This window comes from Eublepharis macularius, chromosome 6 (assembly GCF_028583425.1).
Source record: "Eublepharis macularius isolate TG4126 chromosome 6, MPM_Emac_v1.0, whole genome shotgun sequence".
Classification (NCBI taxonomy): Eukaryota; Metazoa; Chordata; class Lepidosauria; order Squamata; family Eublepharidae; genus Eublepharis; species Eublepharis macularius.
This window is the reverse complement of record NC_072795.1, coordinates 31,637,840-31,661,543: the sequence shown is the minus strand read 5'-3', so window position 1 is coordinate 31,661,543 and position 23,704 is coordinate 31,637,840. Positions and strand designations below refer to the sequence as shown.

The window sequence follows — 23,704 nt, the reverse complement described above, 5'->3', positions numbered from 1 at the left end:
GTGACTGAGAAGCGAATAATGTTTCATGGCCATATTCCAACATAAGGGTTAACCACAGTAAGTACACTGAAATCAATGGGATTCAGCATGCTTAACTCAGCATTATACTGTAGCCAAGCTTGTACTAGAGATGAGCATGAACTGAACTATGAACCAAAGTTCGTCAAGAACCAGGCCTGTTCGTGGTTCACGAACCAGCAGTTCGTCAGAGCCCATTTCTGACGAACCACAATGAACTTTAGGCTGGTTCATTTGGTTCATTTTTCGGTTCATCACTGCAGACAGCCTGGTGCCAGTCAATCTATTTTCACCTCTCTAGACTGGCACAGCAAGAACGCTGCTCTGAGGGGAAGCGGAGGAGAAATTGACAGAGCCTTCAGGGAGGCAGGGAGGAAATAAACAAACCCTATGTGAGTGAGGGTCAAAAACACAAGACGCACAGGTGAGTGTCGGATCCTGCAAGGATTCCTGGGAATTGTAGTTAAAAAAACAGCCACTTGATATGAAGAGGGACTTTATCTCTCACACACTCTCTTTCTCTCTTTCAAAAATCCTCTGGGAGCCCAAGATGGGGGAGTGGGAACAACGTAACAAGAGGCAGGAAAAAAGCCGAGGTGTTTTGCGAGCGAGAAACCCAGTCCTTCCTCTTCTTCTTCTCCTCCATCCCCGTCTTTGAGATCCTGAAGGAAAACCAGCTGATTGGATTTTTGAAAGAGAATCTTTGAAAGAGAATCTCTTTGAAAGAGAATCTCTCCAGTTGAGCAGCTGTTCTTTTTAAGAAAATCTACTTTGCTCGGTTTTCCTCCATTTGCTTGGAGAGGGGAGGCAGTAAGGCTACCATTCCCAGGGAAGATTGCGGGACCAATCAAGTGCTCTTCATGTGAAATTCATCTCATGTGTTTCCACTCTGTGTGTGCACAAGTAATCGGGGCGGGCAGAACTGAGAGCACCGGGAAACCTTTGAAAAAAAATCTCATTTCTTTTCTCCACATGGGAGCAAACCCTTTGCCTTTGCTGGAGCTGCTCTGTTTGGTTCTGCACGGGCATCTATCCCTAGGGAGCATGGGGGCGGGATGATGAAGAGGCCTACATTCTCCACGGATAGATGCCCATGCAGAACCGAACAGAGCAGCTCCAGCAAAGGCAGAAGGCTTGCTTCCAAGTGGAGAAAAGAAATGCGTTTTTTTTAAAGGTTTCCCGGTGCTTTCAGTTCTGCTTGCCCTGATTACTTGTACACAGTCGGAGAACCATGAACCAAATGAACTGGTTCGCAAACCAGGGCAAGTTCGAGAAGTTCATGGTTCGTCGTTTTTCACAAACCATGAACCACCATTTTCCCAGTTTGTGCTCATCTCTAGCTTGTCCTGAATCTTTGGTCATCCCAGCTAAACTTACCCTCTGAAAATACCCTGATAGTCCCACATAGCATTCTGTTAAAAGGAATCAGCTGTGTGCTCAATGGCTATTCTAGCACTTACACTTCACCCAATAGAAAAGAGTCCAGTAGCACCTTTAAGATTAACCAACTTTACTGTAGCATGAGCTTTCGAGAATCACAGTTCTCTTCGTCAGATGCATGGAGGGTAAGAAAAAACTGGTCTTCTTACCCTCCATGCATCTGTCGAAGAGAACTGTGATTCTTGAAAGCTTATGCTACAGTAAAGTTGGTTAGTCTTAAAGGTGCTACTGGACTCTTTTCTATTTTGTTCCTATAGACTAACACGGCTAACTCTTCTGGATCTACTTCACACAATAGTGCAGGTTTGAAGAATACTAAAGAAATCCAGTTATTTCCACGCACCGCTGCCATTATTTCGGTCCTTTTCAAATGAGCTGTCCAGCATCCCAGGTTGAAATCTTTCACATCACATTTGTCCTGTTCAGGTTCACCTTCCTCAGAGGTAAGTAAAGAAAACTCCAGGACAACTGCTCCCCCTTTTTCACCCTCTCCTAAACCCACAGCTACAGTGAAAAATTAGATTCCACAACAGTATGTATTCCCTATTAACGGAATGCAGACCTTAGCTACATTTCACATCAAAAACATCAAAAGTAGCCATGTACAATCCAGGCTGTAACTAATGAAAATTCTGCCTGTCCCAGACATAATTTCCTAAAAACAGTGTGATCCAATTCAAGTAGCACCTGTTATAATTAAGCTATATTGTACCTTTATATCCTCACTTTCCTCTTTCCAACACTGTTCTCACCTTCTGACTGGGATATAAGGGCTCAGGGATCTCCACTCCTATTTTATCTGAAGAAGGCAGCTTTGGCTCTTGAAAGCTTATACCTTGAAAATCTTGTTCATCTTTAAGGTGCCACTAGACTCAAATCTCAGTGTTCCACTGCAGACCAACATGGCTGTAACTAAAAAATGTGTGAGTAACTAATCCTCATATAATCCATACAGAAAAACTTTTAAAAGTTTGTCAGCATAGTACTTTGCAGTGGAACAACACTACATAATGTGGCTCATCCTCCAAAGATAAAAAAGATTTTTTTAAAAAGTCTCCTTACCAGGTGCAGTTTTCAATGAAACTTCAAAAATATGCATTCTATTATGATATCAAATGCTCCAACAGGGTACATATCATCACAAAACAGAACTATAGCATAACAACAAGAACAGAATAAAACTTTCAACTATTAATTGTATTCAACAAGTATGGCTACAAATAAGGAATGCTTCATGCTATCTTATCAGGCCAAAATATGCTGTAAAATAAGCACACTGCAAGAGCACCTCTGGAGGGGCTGAAATATATAAGCTTTATGTTGCCAAAGCATCAAGTATGCTAGCTTTTTGCCTTTGACCTTCTTGCTGCATGGAAGCATGCAAGGTGCCAAAGAAGTCCTTTGATCCTAGCAGTTTTCCAAACTTCAGCATCAATATGAGTCATGGGTGTTTCAAAGTAGGTTCTTTCTGTCTTTGTAAATGACATCCTTTGTCTTTGAACAAACTTCCAACTTTATTTGAATAACTTATTTACAAAGTTCTCTCTTCATGATCCTTCTTTCACTCTCCTCAGGCTCAACTAGGGTTACCAGCTGACCACTGGTAATTGGCCGATAGCTTGGGGGCGAGGAAATGCAAACTGATGTTGCCCTGACATCATGACATCACTTCCAGCATGAACCTGGAAGTCAAGCTGCTGTGCCAGCACTTCCTTTTTATAGGACTGGGCCAAATTCCGTAGTGCAAATCGCTATATCAACCTAACTGGGTTGCGCAACCCTCTGGTGTTAATCATATTGTTGCAGCTGTCAGGGTTGTAACACAATTATTGAGCAATTATAGAAGTATTTACTAGAGAGAAGCAGTTAGTAGATCTGAATCCAGTTCCCTTCTTCATCCCAAACAATTGATTAGTGCTATCATCAACCAGGAGTTCTGTGCCTTCCGAGCTGGAATCCAATCCACTGAATCCATTTGCATGAGAGGCTTCTCATCTAGACAGGGATGCATGCACGGAGGACTGCTTCTACACAGTCTCTATTAGAATCAGGATGATGCAACATATATACCATTTTGCATTTACATAAAAATTCACAAATATTTTCCCCCCTTTTATCTACTTCCTTTTGTTCTTAGAGTGAACTCAGTCATTCATGATTCCTAAACTTTACAAGATCATTGTGAAATGAACAATTTCTGGAATTTCTTTATCAGACATCCAGAGCAACATCTTGTGGTTGAGTAATGTAAACGCAAAGATACATACAGGAGATAAATGAAATAGAGTTAAGAAGAGCTGAACTACTTCTAGCAAAACTTTAGACTAATAACAGTGTCATCCTAAGAACACTTTCCTGGGAGTAAGCCTCTTTGAATAGATCTGAGTAGACTTGCTCTCTAAATTTCTGTTCTACTTTCATCTCAAAGGAATCCTTCATGTGCTAATACACAGATTCATTCCAAATATTTGTCAGATTCAATTTAATTGTCAATATAAATGGACAAGACTAGGTTCTGCTTTATGGATTTTGACAATCAACTACATTAGTAAGGTTCTGGAGTCATTTCATAGAAAAAGAGCGAGAGGAACTAATTAGCATAACTCATTAGCATATGCCACACCCCTTGCCATCGCCGGAAGTGTGTCATTAGCATAACTGATTTGCATATGCCTGACATCACCTATCCTGGCTGTTTTGGACCCAATCCTGGTCATTCAGGGCTGAAATTGGGCCCAAAATGGCAAAAAGGGGCTGAAAATGGCCAAAAAGGGGGCCCAAAATGGTCAGGATCGGGCCACTGCTGAGTGGGAGAGTGATCCCCCACCCATCAGAGGCCTGATCTGGGCCATTTCAGCCCCAATCCAGGCTGAAACAGGTCCAAAATGGCCAAGAGTCAGGTGGGCGGGGCCCTGAAAATGAGCCCTGATAAGAACTGTAGAACTGTTACATGGCCTATAGTGAACCCAGTAGGACATTCTTGACAACCCTTACTGAACAAATGAGAGTTGTGCAAAAACAGTACTGTGGTTTCAGGTTTGTAGTAGACCCTATTATTTACTGATTAACAACTTGATTTTATTTGGAATTCAAGCTTACTTAGATTTTTTTTTAAAAAAAGCTTGAAAAGAAAGGACATTTCTACTGTTAATATATCACCATCACCTTCTTCTGTAAGAACTGTGTTCATTCAGTTTTTTCACTTGTAACTGAGAACCGTAAAAACAATGACAAAAAGACTTTTGCAATTGAGAGCAAAAGAGTGTCTTCCCCCCCTTTCCATCATCATGCACAACTGCCCAGCTTCTGTCTATGTAGACATGTAATGTTTCTCATTCAATGAAAAGCAGGCTACAAATGTTCTAGATAAATAAATAAATATACTAGGGAATCTATCTTATTGGAGACAAGGATCAAGGCCTTTTGAACATCAGCTGGATGCCTCATCTTGTTGATTGCATTGACTTATGCTGTGTAACCCGCCTTGAGTCTCTGTGAGAAAGGCAGACTATAAATGTATGAGAACAAACAAATATATGAAAAATCATTCTGGACAGCTTAATGATGACAAACAGAAACAGAGTAATTCTGCTTTTCCTTACCTTGCAGGACACTTTTTACAATAGCTTCTGTGTGCTCAGCCAGTAGATCTGCTTTGCTGATGGCCGCTAGGGAAAGGTAACTTGACATGTTCCGGCATAGCTCTTTGTTTCCCCTTTGCAAGAATTTCACCGCCACTGGGACAGCCAATGCCATAATGGGAGGACGATTGTAATTCTGTTGGGGAAAATGGTGGCACCAAAAAAAAAAAAAAACAAGTAAGTGAAGAAAATTAGTTATTACAAGCTATTGCACAAAACAGGAGACTGCCCAACCATTCAGGTTAAGCTTCTGTGCTTCTCCTTGCCCGTTTAGGCCTAGGACAGGGCTTATACAGCTTTTAGTCATGAGGCTGTGGAATGTTGTTCTGAGCATGTCCTTTTAGTACTGAGTCCTCAAATTTTATCACAAGATTTCACAAGGGGCTACAGAAAAACAACAGATGCAACATTTGTTCCATCTGCAAGTGAAACTGCTTCTGCTCGGCCTTAGGGTGTTCCAAGATGTTTCTAATCCATGCCAAGCAAAGTAGAGGCACTGCATGGTGCAACAGTGCCCACCAAGATTTCTTTGTAATATTGTATAACAGCAACAACAACAACAGTGTATTGTCGAAGGCTTTCTACATGGAACATTTTGAAAAAACAGCTCTAGAATCAGCACCCCACAAACCTAGTGTTTGGTTCCGGTTTGTGGATGATACATTTATCATTTGGAGCCATGGGGAGGAAGAATTGATGGGGTTTTTGAATCATCTCAACAACATCCACCTGAACATACAATTCACAATGGAGAAAGAAATCGAGGGAAAACTCCCATTCCTGGATACCTTGGTCATCCGCAAAGCAAACTTTCAGTTAGGTCACAAGGTCTACAGGAAACCAACTCACACTGATCGGTACTTACACAAAAACTCCAATCACCACCCCCGACAGAAAAGAGGCATAATGAAAACATTAGTGGATCGTGCAAGACGGATATGTGAGCCGCACTTTCTCAGTGAGGAAATTAATCATCTAAACCACGCACTTCAGGCAAATGGCTACTCCAGAAATGAAATCCGAAGAGCAATCAAACCCAGGATGAATCAAACAACCAAGGAAAAACAGTCTCCTACAGGAAAAGTGTTTTTGCCATATATCAAAGGAATTACTGATCAGATGGGAAAGCTTATGAAAAAGCATAACCTTCAAGCAGTATTCAGACCCACCCGAAAAATACAACAGATGCTACGATCAGCAAAAGACAGTAGAGACCCCCTCACCTCTGCAGGAGTATACCGTATACCCTGCAGCTGTGGACAAGTTTACATCGGGACCACAAAGCGTAGCATCCAGACAAGAATAAAAGAACATGAAAGACACTGCAGACTTGGACAACCTGAAAAATCAGCAGTGGCTGAACATAGCCTAACTCAAACAGGGCACAGTATCTTATTCCAGGACACCAAAATACTGGACAACACTTCCAACTACTTTGTCAGACTGCACAGGGAAGCCATTGAAATTCACAAGCATAAGCAAAACTTCAACAGGAAAGAAGAAACCTTAAGAATGAACAGAGCATTGTTTCCAGTTTTGAAAAACACCAGGCTAACAAAACATTCTATCCCCGACAATAGCCCTGCAGAGAAGATTAGCACATCAAGTACCAATCCATATGCAAAAGAACCTCCTCAGGATACAGTGAAGCCTCCCGCCATTAGCATTCCACACCCTGGGAAACTCTTACAGGATGACTCAGCTCAACCCCACCCCTCCTGAGTAGATACAAATGACCTACATCTTTTCCACACTGTGACACTGAGAGATCTCTGTCTTTTGGTGCTACACCTCTGAAGATGCCAGCCACAGCTGCTGGCGAAACGTCAGGAACTACAATGCCAAGACCACGGCAATACAGCCCGGAAAACCCACAACAGCCAACAACAACAGTGCTCTTATATATCACTCTTCTAGACAGATTAGTGCCCCACACAGATCTGAACCAGCAGAATGCTGATTTTGACCCCACCACTTAACCACTATGCTACAGCAGAACAGGCTGTATCTGTGAGATACACCTCCAGCATATCTGCCATGTGTTATGAATTTGTGGGTTTTCCGGGCTGTATTGCCGTGGTCTTGGCATTGTAGTTCCTGACGTTTCGCCAGCAGCTGTGGCTGGCATCTTCAGAGGTGTAGCACCAAAAGACAGAGATCTCTCAGTGTCACAGTGTGGAAAAAGATGTTGGCAGGTCATTTGTATCTACTCAGGAGGGGTGGGGTTGAGCTGAGTCATCCTGTAAGAGTTTCCCAGGGTGTGGAATGCTAATGGCGGGAGGCTTCACTGTATCCCGAGGAGGTTCTTTTGCATATGGATTGGTGTTTGATGTGCTAATCTTCTCTGCAGGGCTATTGTTGAGTATAGAGTGTTTTGTTAGCCTGGTGTTTTTCAGAACTGGAAACCATGCTCTGTTCATTCTTAAGGTTTCTTCTTTCCTGTTGAAGTTTTGCTTATGCTTGTGAATTTCAATGGCTTCCCTGTTCAGTCTGACAAAGTAGTTGGAAGTGTTGTCCAGTATTTTGGTGTCCTGGAATAAGATACTGTGCCCTGTTTGAGTTAGGCTATGTTCAGCCACTGCTGATTTTTCAGGTTGTCCAAGTCTGCAGTGTCTTTCATGTTCTTTTATTCTTGTCTGGATGCTACGCTTTGTGGTCCCGATGTAAACTTGTCCACAGCTGCAGGGTATACGGTATACTCCTGCAGAGGTGAGGGGGGTCTCTACTGTCTTTTGCTGATCGTAGCATCTGTTGTATTTTTCAGGTCGGTCTGAACACTGCTTTTTCCTACAGGAAAAGTGTTTTTGCCATATATCAAAGGAATTACTGATCAGATGGGAAAGCTTATGAAATAGCATAACCTTCAAGCAGTGTTCAAGCAAGAACAGAGCATGGTTTCCAGTTCTGAAAAACACCAGGCTAACAAAACACTCTATACTCGACAATAGCCCTGCAGAGAAGATTAGCACATCAAGCACCAATCCATATGCAAAAGAACCTCCTCAGGATACAGTGAAGCCTCCCGCCATTAGCATTCCACACCCTGGGAAACTCTTACAGGATGACTCAGCTCAACCCCACCCCTCCTGAGTAGATACAAATGACCTACATCTTTTCCACACTGTGACACTGAGAGATCTCTGTCTTTTGGTGCTACACCTCTGAAGATGCCAGCCACAGCTGCTGGCGAAACGTCAGGAACTACAATGCCAAGACCACGGCAATACAGCCCGGAAAACCCACAACAACCATCGTTCTTCGGCCGTGAAAGCCTTCGACAATACATGTTATGAATTTCTTGCTGCAATCTGTAGTGTACCTTTGAGAACATGCAGAGGGAACCTGTTTTGCTGAGTGGTTGCTAGCTGCTTATCTTGCAGGTGTTTTGGTTACCATTTCCTGGCTGGCTTGTGAATGTGGCCTTGAAATTCCAGCCGAGACTGTACCACCTCATTAGAGACTGAGCAGAGCTCATCCTTTCCGTCCTCCCTTCTCTCCTGGCTCCCTGGCTCAATGCGCCCAAATCCTAATGGTCTTTCTTTCCCATTGGGGGTGGGGACCTTGCCCTATAATTAACCTTGCTTTGCTACCTTGTGTCACTTCAGCCAATGATCCTGTCTGACCATCTTGATACTGGTAAAGTAACTTTAACTCATACACCTGAGTGATGTAGTGAAGTGCTTGGGGAAAATACCTGGCAAGATCTGACATTTTGGCTGAAGTCCTAAAGTACCTTCAGAACCAGAGCCCTGAACCCGGTTACCTGCACCATGGCAGATGGAGCAGATACAGGAGCTCCTGAGAAACCTGAAGGACTACCCAAAGACCCCGCAGAACTTCATGGGCTCGGTGCTGAGGCACCGATGGAACTTAGAAAAATGATGGAACGAGAGAATGCTATTCCACCCTGGTTGGCAGTGACACTGAAACTATGCTGGACCCCACGCGTGGCAGCGGCGAGAAGTGAGTGGGGTGCAATGGAGCATTATGCCAGCTCACCTCTGGGGAAGGCCAGCTACCTACTCTGGTTGGAAGACACTCCGCCTGGGACACATCCATACGTGGCAGTGGACCACGAGGCAAGGAGACGGCGGAGGAGTCGATGGAAGAGTTTTTGAAGACGGAGTCTATTCTTAGACAGAGGTTCCTCTGGAGGGGAAGAAGAACTGGTGCCGGGGGAAGAGGAGGCAAGCCCTATGGCAGCACTCAAGAGAAATTACAGGTGGTGAAGTGTGACCTACTCGCCCTAACTAGACTCACATGAAGCTTGCTGCAGGCGGCCGCCCAGACGCCCTAACCCCAGGGACCACCAGAACCACCAGCACCCACGGATGCCCCAGGAGGACTGAGGGCACCTGGGCCTTTGCCAGAGGGGGGACCACTAGAGGGTGGAGAGTTCCCAGCCCTGCCGCTGCCTGGGTGGTGCAATCTGAAGGCTCGGTTCGATGGCGACCCTGAGAAGCTAGGATATTTCCTGGTGCAAGCTGCAGAATTTCTCAGGGAGTGGGGGCACACCTTCCTGGATGAAGCCAGCCGAGTAAGCTATTTTGGATCCTGGCTGGAGGGCCCCGCATCAAAGTGTTATGTAACCCTGTACAGCACTCGAGCCCCGGAGTTGAGAAGTGTGGAGGCTTTTGTCCGAGCTTTGAAGGAACAGTTTGAAGACCCTCTCAAGGAAGAGAGGGCAAGGTTCAAGTTGAGAAGTCTAAAACAGGGCAGCTGGCCTGTGAGAGGTATGCCACAGAATTCCAGCAGTATGCAGCCAAAGTGAGAGACTGGACTGAGGGAGTAAAGATCGAATTCTTCAGGGTGGGCCTGAACCCAGACTTGGTGGCAAAGGCATTGGTGCAAGACGGCCCCCGGACCCTACTGGGATGGATTCAACTCGCCTGTGAGATCGAGACTCAGTCTCGCAGGCTATACTATGGGTATGCTATACTGTTTCCAAATAAAAATCTTACTTTCAATGAAAGAGGGCAAGTTATGCTTTTGAGACTGTATTCTGTTTCTTTTGTGCTTCTGATAGTTCTGACCCAAGCAGGCTTGGATTTTTTATGCATCAGTCCAGCTACGGAGATGCCATGCTGGGCTACCAAATTATACTATTACTCCCCCCTACCCAGCTCCTTTCTTACAAGAAGAACCATAATGAGAAGAGCAGAAGTTCTTGGGACAGGCTGTCTCAGGACCACCGAACGCTTTTCATCACCTGTCACCTGCACACATCTTGAACGGATATGCTGGATTTAATGGTAATTAATAGGCTTCAGCTAACAGGGCCTTTGTTTTGACAGAGTTACAGTAACAAGTGAAGAAGAGACAATGGGGGGCTTGTTCTGTTTACTGGAAAATTATATTCCTGGAAATCAAAACCCACTGAGGAGTCAAGATTTTTTCCCCATTTTTTAATTCTATGAAATGTTTACTTGGAGCTGATCCTAGCAGAAAAGAACAGAACTGGACATTCAGAGAGTTTTAATTCACCATTGCATTGATGCGGAACCAGGTTGAGGAGGGAACCGTGTTCTTGTTCCTTTTGGATGGAAGCAGCTAAGAGTCAAAACAGATTATCACGATATCTAAATATCTTTAAAGTTACATTAAGTCTTTAGGGTTATTTCTGAGTGGTAGCCACAGCTAAATAATAAGAAACATCTTAGCACTGTTGAAAGTTTGCTGTCAGGAGTGACAAGATTAAAACTAGGAGAACAAACTCCAAAGGCAAATACACACACACACAGAGCCTGGATCAGCCTCAGGCCTCGCTGATGAAAAAGAACAGTCTCCTGACCAGTTATTCTCTAGGATAACTTCTGTGCTCTGATTTATGCCTGGGAGACAATGCTTTTTTGATTGATCCCAGACTCAACTGCATTCCTTTCTTACCAGGGCTGGTTCATGGCACAAGCAGCCAATTAGGGCACTGTAAGGACAAGACAGGAGCATCATTTTTGCCCCAGTGGCCCCTGACTTCTTTGGATGTCCTTGGATGTTTCCATATCGAAGTTTTGCTAGGCTTTGGCTTCTGCAGCACTGTTTTGGGGATCATTCACATGACATCATCCTTCATGCATCCTGCTTCTGTACTTTCCCCAGATTTGCTGTGATCTTTCCCAAAGAGCTAGTTTGTTACGATCTTTTTGGAAAGACAGTAGTCAAAAGTGATTTTCAATAATATGGGGTGAAAGGTGTATTTTTTCAGGTCCTGCCCATAGAGCCAATATTTTCCTTACTTAGGCTCTGTAGCCACCATCCTCCCAGGCTATTTTCAGGCTTTTAAAAAAATCAGTAATAGCTATAACACTATAGCTATAACTATAGTGTTCTATAGCTATAACACTCTACTGTTATAGGATTATAACAATCAATTGCAACAATGTACTAGTCCCTAGCTTCCATTTTTAAAAAGGTAAATCTCTAACCCTTTTTGCTGCAGAGTTATAAAAGAAAAGCTACTGACTGCACATTTCTTCTTATAACATTGCAACAAAAAGTGCTACAGACTTATTCTTTTGTTTGCATGAAAGTGAATATGTTGTTGCAATACATGGGTATAATGCTATCACAATATACCTATTATCAACTTTTAAAAGTCCTTCAAAAGTCTTCTGGTGGTGGTGGTTGGAAATGTCAGCCACGAAGGACTGAGACAAAGGAAGTAAAGCTTTGGGGTGGGTGCTCAATTTGCCCCTGCCAATTCCTCTGCATTTGCAGCAGCGACGTGAGCTACATAGACAATAATCTTTGTATGCAGCCCTCACTGAATGCTCTCCCTTCTTTTTTCCTAATTTAGATCAAAGTAACCCTAAAGTTCTGATGTCAATACATCATGCATCCAACAGTGCATCCTTGGCTGTCACCAGCAGGAATGGACGACATAATGATGTCAAGTCATAATATAAGTTTTACATTATGTTACAGAACAGAAACATTTGACATAGGGATGACATTTTGGATAACAAACCTATGTTTCTTATAACATGTAGTTTTTTTGTTCTGATTTTTCTAATGAACAACATTCCAGTGCCCCCCCACCCCCAATCTCTTAATTAAACCACTGGCCATTCTCAAGGCACATGTTACAATAATCCAACATTCTTCACAAAATATTCTTACCTGCAAGATGCAGCTCATAATATCAGATGCAATTTTTGCATGTGGTGTGTCTTCATCTTTTCCTGAAGGTTTCAGGTTGTGCTCCAAGCACGACTCCCAAAGAGCAACAAGAGATTTTCCATGTTTCTCTATGGACTCTGTCTCCCTGATAGCTGTAGTGATTCGAGTGATACAGATTTCCACAACCGCCTGGTTGTTATCATTCGTTTGGTAGTCCTGTTTGAGAAAAACCATTTGTATGCAAGCCACATCAGAATCAATCAAAACCCTTTCCCACTTTCTATAAACTTGCAGTTCTAAGAGGAACTTTCTATTCTCTTTCTGGAACTTCCAGAACAAATTAGACTGATGAAACTATTTCTGATTTTTGTACAGTTCGTCCTGTGGTTGTTACTGCCACATCCAAACCTAGATCTGGAGGTATGCTTTCCAGCACTGGGTTCCTGGGGTTTATCTGTCTAGAAATGTTTCATCCCATCCCTCTACCAAGGAGTTCAGGGTGGTGTACATAGTTCTCCCTGCCCCATTTTACCCTCACAACAAACTTGTGAGGTAGTGCTTTACCCATAACACCCAGTGAACTTCATGGCAGTATGGTGATTTGGGTCTCCCAGATTTTAGTCTGATTCTCTAAGCACTGCAGCATACTTGCTAAAAGTGAAGCTAGAAGATCCAGGGCTAAGTGGATCCAAGTGCAACAGGCACTGTTCTATTGCCCAGGCGAGGGATAAATGACTCCTAATGTATCATATCTGGCCAATCCTAAAGGCATATATTGCCTGCCAAATGCAGGTTCTGCACTCCCTTATCACTTTATCAGTGATTCAGCACATGCACATTTATACAGGGCAAGTCAATAGCATTCAACAGCAGCCATTGCATGAAAACCAGTGAGCTGTAGTGGCAAGATTATCAGACCAGATCTGAATCACCAATCTGCTATGAGTGGGTGACCTTGGGCCATTCACTAACTCAAAGTGTAACCTACCTCACAGGGTTGTTGTGAGGATAAAATTGAGAAGAGAACAATACAAGATGTTTTGGGTCTCCACTAGGACCAACTGAATTGCATAAATAATAAATAACACTGATGACTAGAGGCAGGGAGGTTGGCGGATGGGAAGGAGAGAAGGAAGCTGGGAAAGAGGAGAGGATATGGGGGCTGCCAGGAGGAGGGAAGAGAAAATCATGCGGGAAGAGGGATACAAAGGGAAAATGAGGGCCCCACTGTCGGCCCTTGCAGGTTCCACACTTGTCAATATATCTCATTTTCAACATGGCCTCATCTGTGAATACTTAAATCTTTACATCTGCACATCAGGACCATGGAGAGCAAAGGGATTTTTTTGACAAAACTGGGGAACCCCTAAGTTTGCGGAAATCTGAAAAGTTAGTAAAATGGAGGCGGGCTAAGCCTGCTCAGACAGAGGAACCATTGTCTGCACTTGCACAGGCAACATACACTTACCATGAACAGGCAAGGAAGGAGCCCACACACCCAAATGCAGCTGAGGTACTGGCTCAAGCACCATCACCTCTCCACTCTAGGCCAATGGGTGGTGAAGGAGGACCAGAAGCTGCCACCGCCCTTTCACTACTTGAAGTGGATGGGTGGGTGAGGGTGTGGCATCCACCACAGGAGCTGAAGTGTTCCCCCTGTCACTGAGGCCTGAGCAGAGGCCGTAGCAGTCACAGCACAGCCAGGTGGACTGGCTAGTGAGTAGCCACCACATCAAGCGAGTGCAGGGGGAGGATGAGGGAAGGGGCCAGAGAGAAGACTGACTGTGAGAGAAGGAGTGGGGGAGGGGTGGAAACAAAGGCAGGGGGAACAGAATGCCGCCTTCCTGTGAGTTTATTTATTTATTTAAAGTTTCAATACACTGTTAGGTTGGGGGGGGCAGAATTGTCATTATGCCATTAAGCAGCAATTGAACCAGTGCCATTTTGAGAGTTACATTTTGGGCTTAACTCCCAAAATGTAACTTAAACTGTGTGTGTCAGTATTGTATAAACAATCCTTGAAGCACAGACACGGGAAGTATGGAGAAAATATTCCAACTGTATAGAGTACTGGCACTAATAAAGGAACTTGGCAAGTTCTTAGCTGTCAGTCACAGAGGAATTTCCAGCACTGCCCCAGACTAGTGATTTGGGCTCCATGAAAGAATCAAAAGAAAAACTTGGGTGGGGGTGGGAACAGCGAAAGGATGGTAGCATTCAATAAGCGCATATTGAAAGCAATGGTATGTGGCAAGTGACATTCAAAACAATGAAGCAAGCAAATAACTGGATTCCTTTTGCCTTTGTCTTTGTTGCTTTGCATTTTTAATAGCCCTGTTGACTATTAAGAAAATGAGCAAAAACCAAAATCCATAATGGATTTGTGAGCAATGTCATGATTGCCTGTTCTTCACCTGTGTTCACTTGCAATTTATGTTAGGTTATAATATAATCCCTGTATTATTCTCTTATTTCCTTGCAAATCAGGATTAGAGTCACTCAGGTTCTTCCTATCAGGTTCACACTGTAAAGGTGGATGTTCTCAAAACAACAACTATTTATTAACAATGAGATACAGGGATGGCAGCAAGTCGTTTCAGAAGAAGGGACTTTATGCATTCTATACTTCTGGCTAACATACAAAACTAAGTAAGCGGGGACTCCACCCAACGAAACCAAACCAAATCACCCAAATATCACAGGCCATTCCACTGTAATGTATACAATAAATATACCACAGTCCTTCTGCAGAATCAGACCAAAGGTTTATTTATCCCAGCATAAAAGTTTACGAGAAGACATTACAGACATGGCTGCCTCCTGCTGTTATTGTTTAGCTCATCCTATGGTAAGCAGAATGAGACTGGTTCGGAACATGGTACTTGCATTTTTTAGCTACCAGGGCCCCAGGGTCAATGAGCAGAGTTAAAACTATCCTTCATAAATCTGTCTACTCGTTTTTAAAGCAGCATCCTAAAGCAATGCATTCAATACATTGTTTTTTCTTTTTTTCCTGTAAGCCTGCCGCCAGTCAATTGGAATGGATACTGCGTTTAGATTTCCGAGGGAACAATTTCATAATTTTTTTTAATAGTTGTCATGTTCAGCCATGCCATTTCTGAAGTATAAAGTCCAATTCTCATGACTTTCTTCTAAAGGAAGAAGCTCTGGTCATTTTATGCCCCGTATCTTTATACATTTTGAGTTTGAAAGGGGGGATATGTTGAAGCGTGTAGACATAAAAATTTTTCTAAAGCTCCCTTAATTTCTGAGGGATAATGTTTGGATCTTCTGGAGTCTGAATTAGAAAATCCCGTGAAATGGTATTTCCCACCAATTACGTATCACTAATGCCCTCTAGTGGAATTTAACTTGTAAAAGTTCTTTTAAAAGATTCATGCAGCTTTTTTTGTAGACAAAGTTCCCCAAAACTTACTAACCCAGACTGAGGGCCAAATGAGATGAGAACTCTGAATAGATCTTCCAAATGGATTTTACTGGTGAGGACCTGCAATTCAAATGAGCCCATAGTGCTAAAAAGATATTCTTTTCCCCCTGTGCTGTTTGATCCAGCATTAGACTGCTCGGACTCACATGGTGTCTCCCAGTGCAGCAAATAGCAGCTCCAAGACTCTGAGGTTGGAAAAACAGTCTTAGGGAATGTATAAATCCTTATTCACCTGTGCCACAGTATCAGTCTGAATCAAGCATTCATGAATGCCCAGGATCTTGTCTAGTTTGGCCCTGTGAATGGATGCTGTGTAGAGAAAATCTGCTAGAGCTGATACAGACAGAAGCCAAACTGGAGGCACAGCAATTTAGGTGCTTTGCTAACTCTATTAGGCACCTACCTTTTCATTTTTTTCCTGCAGACTGGGCAGCATCTCCTGATGCCTCCTTTGAGGGAGGTCCTCCAGTAGTTCTAAGACAGTAAAATCAGAACAGCCCACCCTGGGATCAACTGCTTTTCTATATCCCCCCAGTACAAGCCTGCCCCACCTCAGCCACCTGGATCACCAGAGAAAGGAAAATTAGTTCACTTACCATGAATTTCCTTTCCTAGCGTTCCTAGGCTGGGGCAGTCTTCCCCACTTAGGTTCAATTTTTAATATGTGAGAGTTCCTGGGGGAGAACCATGATACAACTTCCTTGGGGATATTCTGATCACTTGGATAGTAGGTATGTGGGTGGGTAGCTGTGTTGGTCTGCAGTAGAACAGCAGGATTTCTGTCCAGTGGCACCTTAGAGACCAAACAAGATTTTCAGAGTGTAAGCTTTTGAGAGTCGGAGCTCTCTTCTTCAGACATTCTATGTCTCTATGGTGCCACAGGACTGAAATCCTCCTGACCACTCCGTTACAGGAGTAGATAGTTTGAGTCTAATCGGATGTCCCTATAGATTCTTTCTATCCCTCTGCTTTTTGTATCTATGGATGTTGTTTGGATTTTGAATGTTTCATAGTATAGTTATTGGGAATTGTATGTAGAGATGAGCACAAACCAAAATACGAACCAAAATTAAGCATGAACCAGGCCAGTTCGTGGTTCTCGAACCACAGTTTGTCAGATCCCATTTCTGATGAACCGCCATGAACTTTAGGCTGATTTGTTTGGTTCATTTTTTTGGTTTGTCACTGCGGACAGCCTGATGCCAATCAATCAGTTTCCTAGGCAACAGGGGATGGACTTCCTGCAGACCTTCTGCTGATCCGGAAGTGACCTTCTGCTGGCCCAGAAGTGATGATTTTCTGACCTGGAGGTGACATTTTCATGAACCAAATGAACCAGTTCGCGAACCAGGGGAAGGTTCATGAAAGTTCGTGGTTTGTGAAATTTGACGAACCATGAACCACATGGTTTGGTTTTTTTCCGGTTCATGCCCATCTCTAATTGTATGGCTTCTGTCATCAGAAATCTCCCCAAAAGTCTGATGTCCCTGCAGGGACAAGAGGAACTCTTCCCAAGGATACAAGAGTGCCCTGCCCTAGGATATATAAACAAATATTTATGTATATACATAAATAATATACATAAATATTATACATAATATACATATGCATAAAATGTATTAACAAGTAATCTCCTGCTTACCATTTTAAGAATAATATATATAAATATAGACATAAAAGGATATATTGGCTATCACATACAAACCTCTTCACAACCTCAGTCCATTGCATCTATGGGACCGCCTCTCTTTCTGTTTCAGCACAGCAGCTTCACTCATCTAAAGAGGGCCTTCTGCAGGTGCCACCTTGCACATGGGCAAAATCCACAGTTACCCATAGATGTACATTCTCTGTGGTGGCCCCCATCTTATGGAACAGCCTACCTGAAGAGGTCAAAAAAGTTCCCACTTTTCATAAACTATTCAAAACTGAATTATTCAAGAGGGCTTTTTACTCAGATAGGAGGGCTGAGCTGTAAGGAAGTGGTCTCAAAGCGAAGCATCAGTAAAGGGATAGGGACCATAGACTTTAGTACTATGTACTGTCTGTTGCTGTAAATATGATCCTACTAGATAGTTTCTGTGTTGTTTAATATGTCAGTCTTAGAATTTCTTATGCTCTGTTTCAGCATTTATTCAGCTTTGTATTGGATTTCTGCAAGCTTAAACTTTTCTGTGCATTTATGTACCTATTACATTGTTTATTGAAATGTTTTTGAAACTGGCTGTACTGATTCACACTGTGTCGTCTGTCTTGAGTTTCAATGAGAAAGGTAGACTACAAATAATAAAAATGAAATAAAATAAAAATGTAAAAAAAAGGAAAGTGGAATGTTTTACTTACTGGAGAAGAACTGATAATTTTTATTTGCTCAAGAGCTTCTGACAGGCATCCTTCTATTTCAGAATCATCTAAGGAGAAGAGGTCCCCTGCACGTGAAAGGTCCTTTTGTCCCAAAACAATTCCAAAGAGATGGTGCATTGCGGATGCATACAGTCAAGCAGCCAGGTGCCAGGTGCTTCAATCAAGCCAGGTAATGCATAATCCAAATGGCACCCCCTCTTCTATATAGATGACATTGCTCATGTATTTTGACCCCTCTTCTATCACAACCTGAAGGAAGGGAGAATGGAGAAATGAATCAGAAGTTGTGGATGTTGCGTTGTAAGCTATTAAGGATTTCTAACCCCCGCCCCCACCCCCCAAATAATGGTTCAACAAATTCAGAGCATTCAGTATTGTACTGTAGTCACTGCAAAAACTATTTGAAAATATGCTTAATTATGATTCCAGAGATGTTAATCTTCTGCAGCAAAAACACTGACAAGTGAGCGCATCATTAAAAGCTAACATGTGGATTGAAACCAGAACCCGCTTCAGAGATACATGCGATGAAATGAGCTCTGGCCCATAAGAATATTTATTGTAATATCTTGGTTAGACCTTAAGGTGCTACAACATCTGTCTCTTAGCTGTAGGTAATATGCCATACAGTGGCTCTTCATTATTATCATCATCATACAATGAGCACTGTCAAAAAGCCAAAAACACCATCCATTAATACTTTTATTATGACCAACCCAATGCTACAGAACAGTATGCAAGCTTTTGAGTTCTGCAGAACTCTTCATCAGGCCAGATGTTGCAAAATAAGAAAGAGGAAAAGCAGCAAGTTTCAGACACACCACAAGTTGGCATAAGAGGGTCCTAAGATCATGATGATCTGAAATCTGCTTTTGCCCCTTTTTTGGCCCGAGGAAGAGTTCTGATGAACTTGAAAGCTTGCATACTGTTAATGTCATGACTCATTGGGTTGGATCTAATAAAAGGTATTACATAGATGGTTTTCTTGGCTTTTTGACTTTTACTTCCGGATTAACAGGGCTCCAAACAAGTTGTTCATTCATTCAGCCATTCTTGTTTGTAAAAGTATTTATTTATTTAGATATTGATGTATTACTTCCCCCACCAATGAGGACATAAAGGTCACAATCCTAAGAACACTTTTGCGAGAATGGGACTTACCTCTTATTTTTGGAACACTACTGTAAGCCACTTTTCAAATAATCCTAAGCAGATCTACTCAGAAGTATCCCTTCTAGTACCTGGGAAGGAGTGTGAAACCACATGATGGGAAACAAAAACCTATACCCACAAACAATGGAAATGGAGTGAAAAATCTAATAGTGGTACATATATAAACTTGTACAATGGACAATATATCAAAATATATCCAATGACTCTGAACAAGAAACCATATGTAACCAAATGAGCTTCATGCAAAACATTCAACCTTGCAAAGCATATAAAAAGTTACAAAGGCCTGGTAGACATCATAGAACAATCATCACATTTATAAACATACGTGCCTAAACATTACAGCTGCTAGCCAAGCACATTTCGAACTGTCTTCTTCAGACCATATAATATTATTCTTGTCTCAAGATATGTGAAGCAAACTTCTTTTCCTCCTACATGAGGATACCCTCAAATTTAAAAAGCTCAAGACAACCATTTTTTTTCTTTCCAGAACAAACCCTGCAAGGCAATTTTTAAATATCTAAAAAGATTTTTGTTTCCCTTCCTGTGGTTACAACGCTGTTCTCCTCCTCTTTCATTTTATCTTCACAACAACCCTGTGAGGTAGGTGATGTTGGTGACTGGTCCAAGGTTACCCAGTGAGCTTCATGGCTGTGTGGAGATTTGAACCAAGGTTGCCCAGATCCTAGCCACCCCAATCTTTTTGACCCTGCAGGTACATTTGGAATTCTGACACAAGGTGATGGGCACAACCACAATATGACTGCTGCAGGTGGCAGAACCCAGGGCTCATTTCGAGGGGGAACGCACAGGAGCGCAGTTCCAGCAGTTCCTCAAAGAGGTCACATGTCAGGAGGCCCTGCCCACCTGACTCTTGGCCATTTTGGGCCCGTTTCAGCCTGGATAAGGCCTCTGATGGGTGGTGGATCACTCTCCTGCTCATCAGTGGCCCAATCCTGACCATTTTGGGCCCCCTTTCAGCCCTTTTTGCCATTTTGGGCCCAATTTTGGCCCTGAATGGTCAGGATTGGGTCCAAAACAGCCAGAATAGGTGATGTCAGGGGGTGTGGCGTATGCAAATCAGTTATACTAATGACACATTTCCAGTGATGGCAAGAGGCGTGGCATATGCTAATGAGTTATGCTGAGTTCCTCCAGCTCTTTTTCTACGAAATGACCCCTGACAGAACCAAATGCGAAATACCAGAGAATGATGTCATGCATAACTCTAATAGTAACTCTTCAACATTTCAGGCAGAAACTCTGTTTGACAGGATGCCTTTTAAAATGAACAAATTGTTTTAAAATATTTTCTTGCATCCCTTCAATCACACAGTTCTGGTCGCCACACCTTAAAAAAGATATCATAGCACTGGAAAAAGTACAGAGAAGGGCAACTAAAATGATTAAAGGGTTGGAACACTTTCCCTATGAGGAAAGATTGAGGCGCTTGGGGCTCTTTAGCCTGGAGAAAAGACGACTGAGGGGAGACATGATAGAGGTTTACAAGATAATGCACGGGTTAGAGAAGGTAGAGAAAGATGTGTTTTTCTCCCTTTCTCACAATACAAGAACTCGTGGGCACTCTATGAAATTATTGAGCAGTCGGGTTAGAACAGATAGAAGAAAATACTACTTTACACAAAGGGTGATAAACACATGGAATTCGTTGCCACAGGAGGTGGTGGCAGCTACAAGCATTGCCAGCTTCAAGAGGGGACTGGACAAATATATGGAGCAGAGGTCCATCAGTGGCTATTAGCCACAGGAGATAGATGGTATTCTCTTTGTGGGGAGGTGGTGCTCTGTTGTCTTGGTGCTGGAAGGAAGGCAGTGGGAGGGCTTCTGGTGTCCTGGCCTCACTGACAGTCCTTTAGATGGCACTGGATTTCTAGCCACTGTGTGTGACAGAATGTTGGACTGGATGGGCCACTGGCCTGATCCAACATGGCTTTGCTTATGTTCTTATGTTCTTACAGTGAAGATCCTTGTCCTGTGGTAGCAGCTGCTGCCGAGGTAACTTTTAAAATCTGCACAGACAATCAAATCTCCAGTTGCCAATCAGAAGCCCTATTGGCCATGTCCACTTTCTAAAAACATTTGGTGGGCACCAGGAAAGAGGGCAACATGTTGGGGACTCCTGCACTATACTGTGCTTCTATTATATCATGTTTCTATAAACATATTGTCATGTTAATTTTGGCCAATTTCCTCACAGATAGGTGTGATTTATTTCTATTAATAGTGTAAAAAACTTTCTTTATGTAGACAATTAGCACATCAAGAAGAATATTCTGTCTTGAATTGCTAGTTTTCTATCAGTGGAACATTTTTGTTTATATGACGGAGCATTATAAAACATAAACTCTTCCCAGAACCAGCAGTCACAGCCTGACAGCCAACTAGTGTAGTGACTTTACTGTTAGATTTCTTTGACTGTGTAGATAAGCCATAAATGATACTGAATTCAAAAGCAGTTACTTCCACGTAAGTATTATTACAAGTTTCTTGTCTGATTACTGTGAACACTGTAATTTGGCACCTGACAAAAGTCAAGGTCTTTAACAAAAGAACGTTCTTTAATGGCTGTGAATGTTTTCTCAATGGGAGCTAAATTGTTAGCAGATGGTTCCTTAGTAGTTCTGTGTTCTTGAATATGAAACCCATCCCGGTTTGGGGAAGTGTCATCACTGCAAATGAGGGTAGAGAAAGGTATATGTAAAGGAACAGATGGTTTGCAGTTTAAAGGAGAACTGAAAGAGAGCTGTAAGATGGTTGAAAGTGAGGCCTCTGGGTACAGGGCCTTTCTCTCTTTCTTGGTACCTGTGTCAAAACAGGTTTAGCTCTCCTCCTATGCCCTTAAATGCTGTTAGTAGATAACAGCATATTTAATTACACAGAATATCAACATAATTTTGTATTGCAGTTTAGTGTGTATGTAGTATTTTTAATGGTGTTAAACCATGTTTTGAACATAGACTTTCTCTTTGACGCTTTAAGAGACTATCCTGAAGGTCAAATGTCAGATGGGATGTTGTTTGTCGATTGGGCCTCTGAACAGTTTGCCTACTTTCCCCCTCCCCCCTCCACCTCTCTGCATCCCTGAGGATTTGATGTGAAGGTAGGGTTGCCAGCCTCCAGGTACTGGCTGGAGATCTCCCAGAATTACAACTGGTCTCCATGCCACAGAAATCAGTTCACCTGGAGAAAATGGCTACTTTTGGGGTGGACTCTATGGAATTATGCCATGCCAAGGTCCTTTCCCTCCCCAAACCCCACTTACTCCAAGTTTCTACAGGTTTCACCCCCCCAGATCCCCAGGAATTTCCCAACTTGAAGCTGGCAACCCTATGTGAAGGATATGATGCCTTGTAGGAGTGCCTCTATTTGGAATTAAAGCAAATGACACAAGAATACCTTAGATCTCCCAATGAACTTTCTTATTTAAAGGAAATCAAATCTAGGAAATGCTGCCCCAGAATTTCTTACCACTTGCAGAAGTGGCAAACACATAAGAATGTGATTACAGTCGAAAGAGAACATTCAGATGCTGTTTTTATAGATCTATAGGAAATCTTATGGAATACTTTGATGCTCCTTATGGATTCTAAAAAGGTCCATATTTAAAGGACTTGTTGCTCTTTTTTCAACCTCCCAGGTCAAAGCTGGGTTAGAAGTCCTTCTGACCAATTTTAAAAAGGGAACCTGAAGTCTAACCCAGCTATAACAGATATATTTTTTCGTATGCACATGTCCTACAGGCAAGGGAAAGAAGAACAAATCTCAGGGAATGTAAACTCGGTGTACAAACACTTGGAAAAAATATGCAGTGCTGAGTCACATGACTTACAAAAGAACTGCATTGAGAGCAAAAGGACCCTCAAGTTGTTCAAAGAGACAGGCAAAAGGCCAAATGATAAGAACATTTTCAACAGAAACATAATTTTTTCTTAAGTCAGTTAGTATGTGCAACACCACAAAAATATGTTTCAGAGACCATCAGCTCCCTGTGCTCCTTCATCCCACCACAAACACAAAATTCCTAACACATAATTCAGTCCAACACAGGCCAAAAAAAGGAGAAAAGATTCCAAATAAGAAGAATCTTTCTGAATGTGACTCAGAATCATTTCAGTTAGGGTTGCCATCTCCAAGTTGGGAACTTCCTGGAGATCTGGGGGGTGAAACCTGGAGAAAGTGGGGTTTGGGGGGGGGGGAAGGACCTTGGCATGGCATAATTCCATAGAGTCCACCCCCCAAAGTAGCCATTTTCTCCAGGTGAACTGATCTCTGTGGCCTGGAGACCCGTTGTAATTCCAGGAGATTTCCAGCCACTACCTGGAGGCTGGCAACCTTACTTTCAGTCCAGCATCCTTTTTCCTGAGTAGGCTGTCAGTTACCCCAGGACACCAACAGTAGGGGCACAGAGGCCAACCCCTGCCCCTGTTGTTGCCTCCATCAATTGGCATTCAGAGGTATAGCCTAATAACCTGATGGAACT

General features: G+C 42.8%; 1 protein-coding gene across 1 annotated transcript in view; it reads right to left on the bottom strand.

Annotated features, from left to right (window-relative positions):
* The window catches only part of VEPH1 (ventricular zone expressed PH domain containing 1), a 189,609-nt gene extending 171,465 nt beyond the window's left edge, over positions 1-18,144 (bottom strand). Inside the window, exons 1-3 of the mRNA XM_054983455.1 lie at positions 18,007-18,144; positions 12,216-12,431; positions 5,061-5,235 (exon numbers count right to left, since the gene is read on the bottom strand). Of these exons, the coding sequence (XP_054839430.1) occupies positions 5,061-5,235; positions 12,216-12,431; positions 18,007-18,144 (529 nt within the window). The remainder of the gene's footprint in view (positions 1-5,060; positions 5,236-12,215; positions 12,432-18,006) is intronic.
* Positions 18,145-23,704: the final 5,560 nt, after the last annotated feature.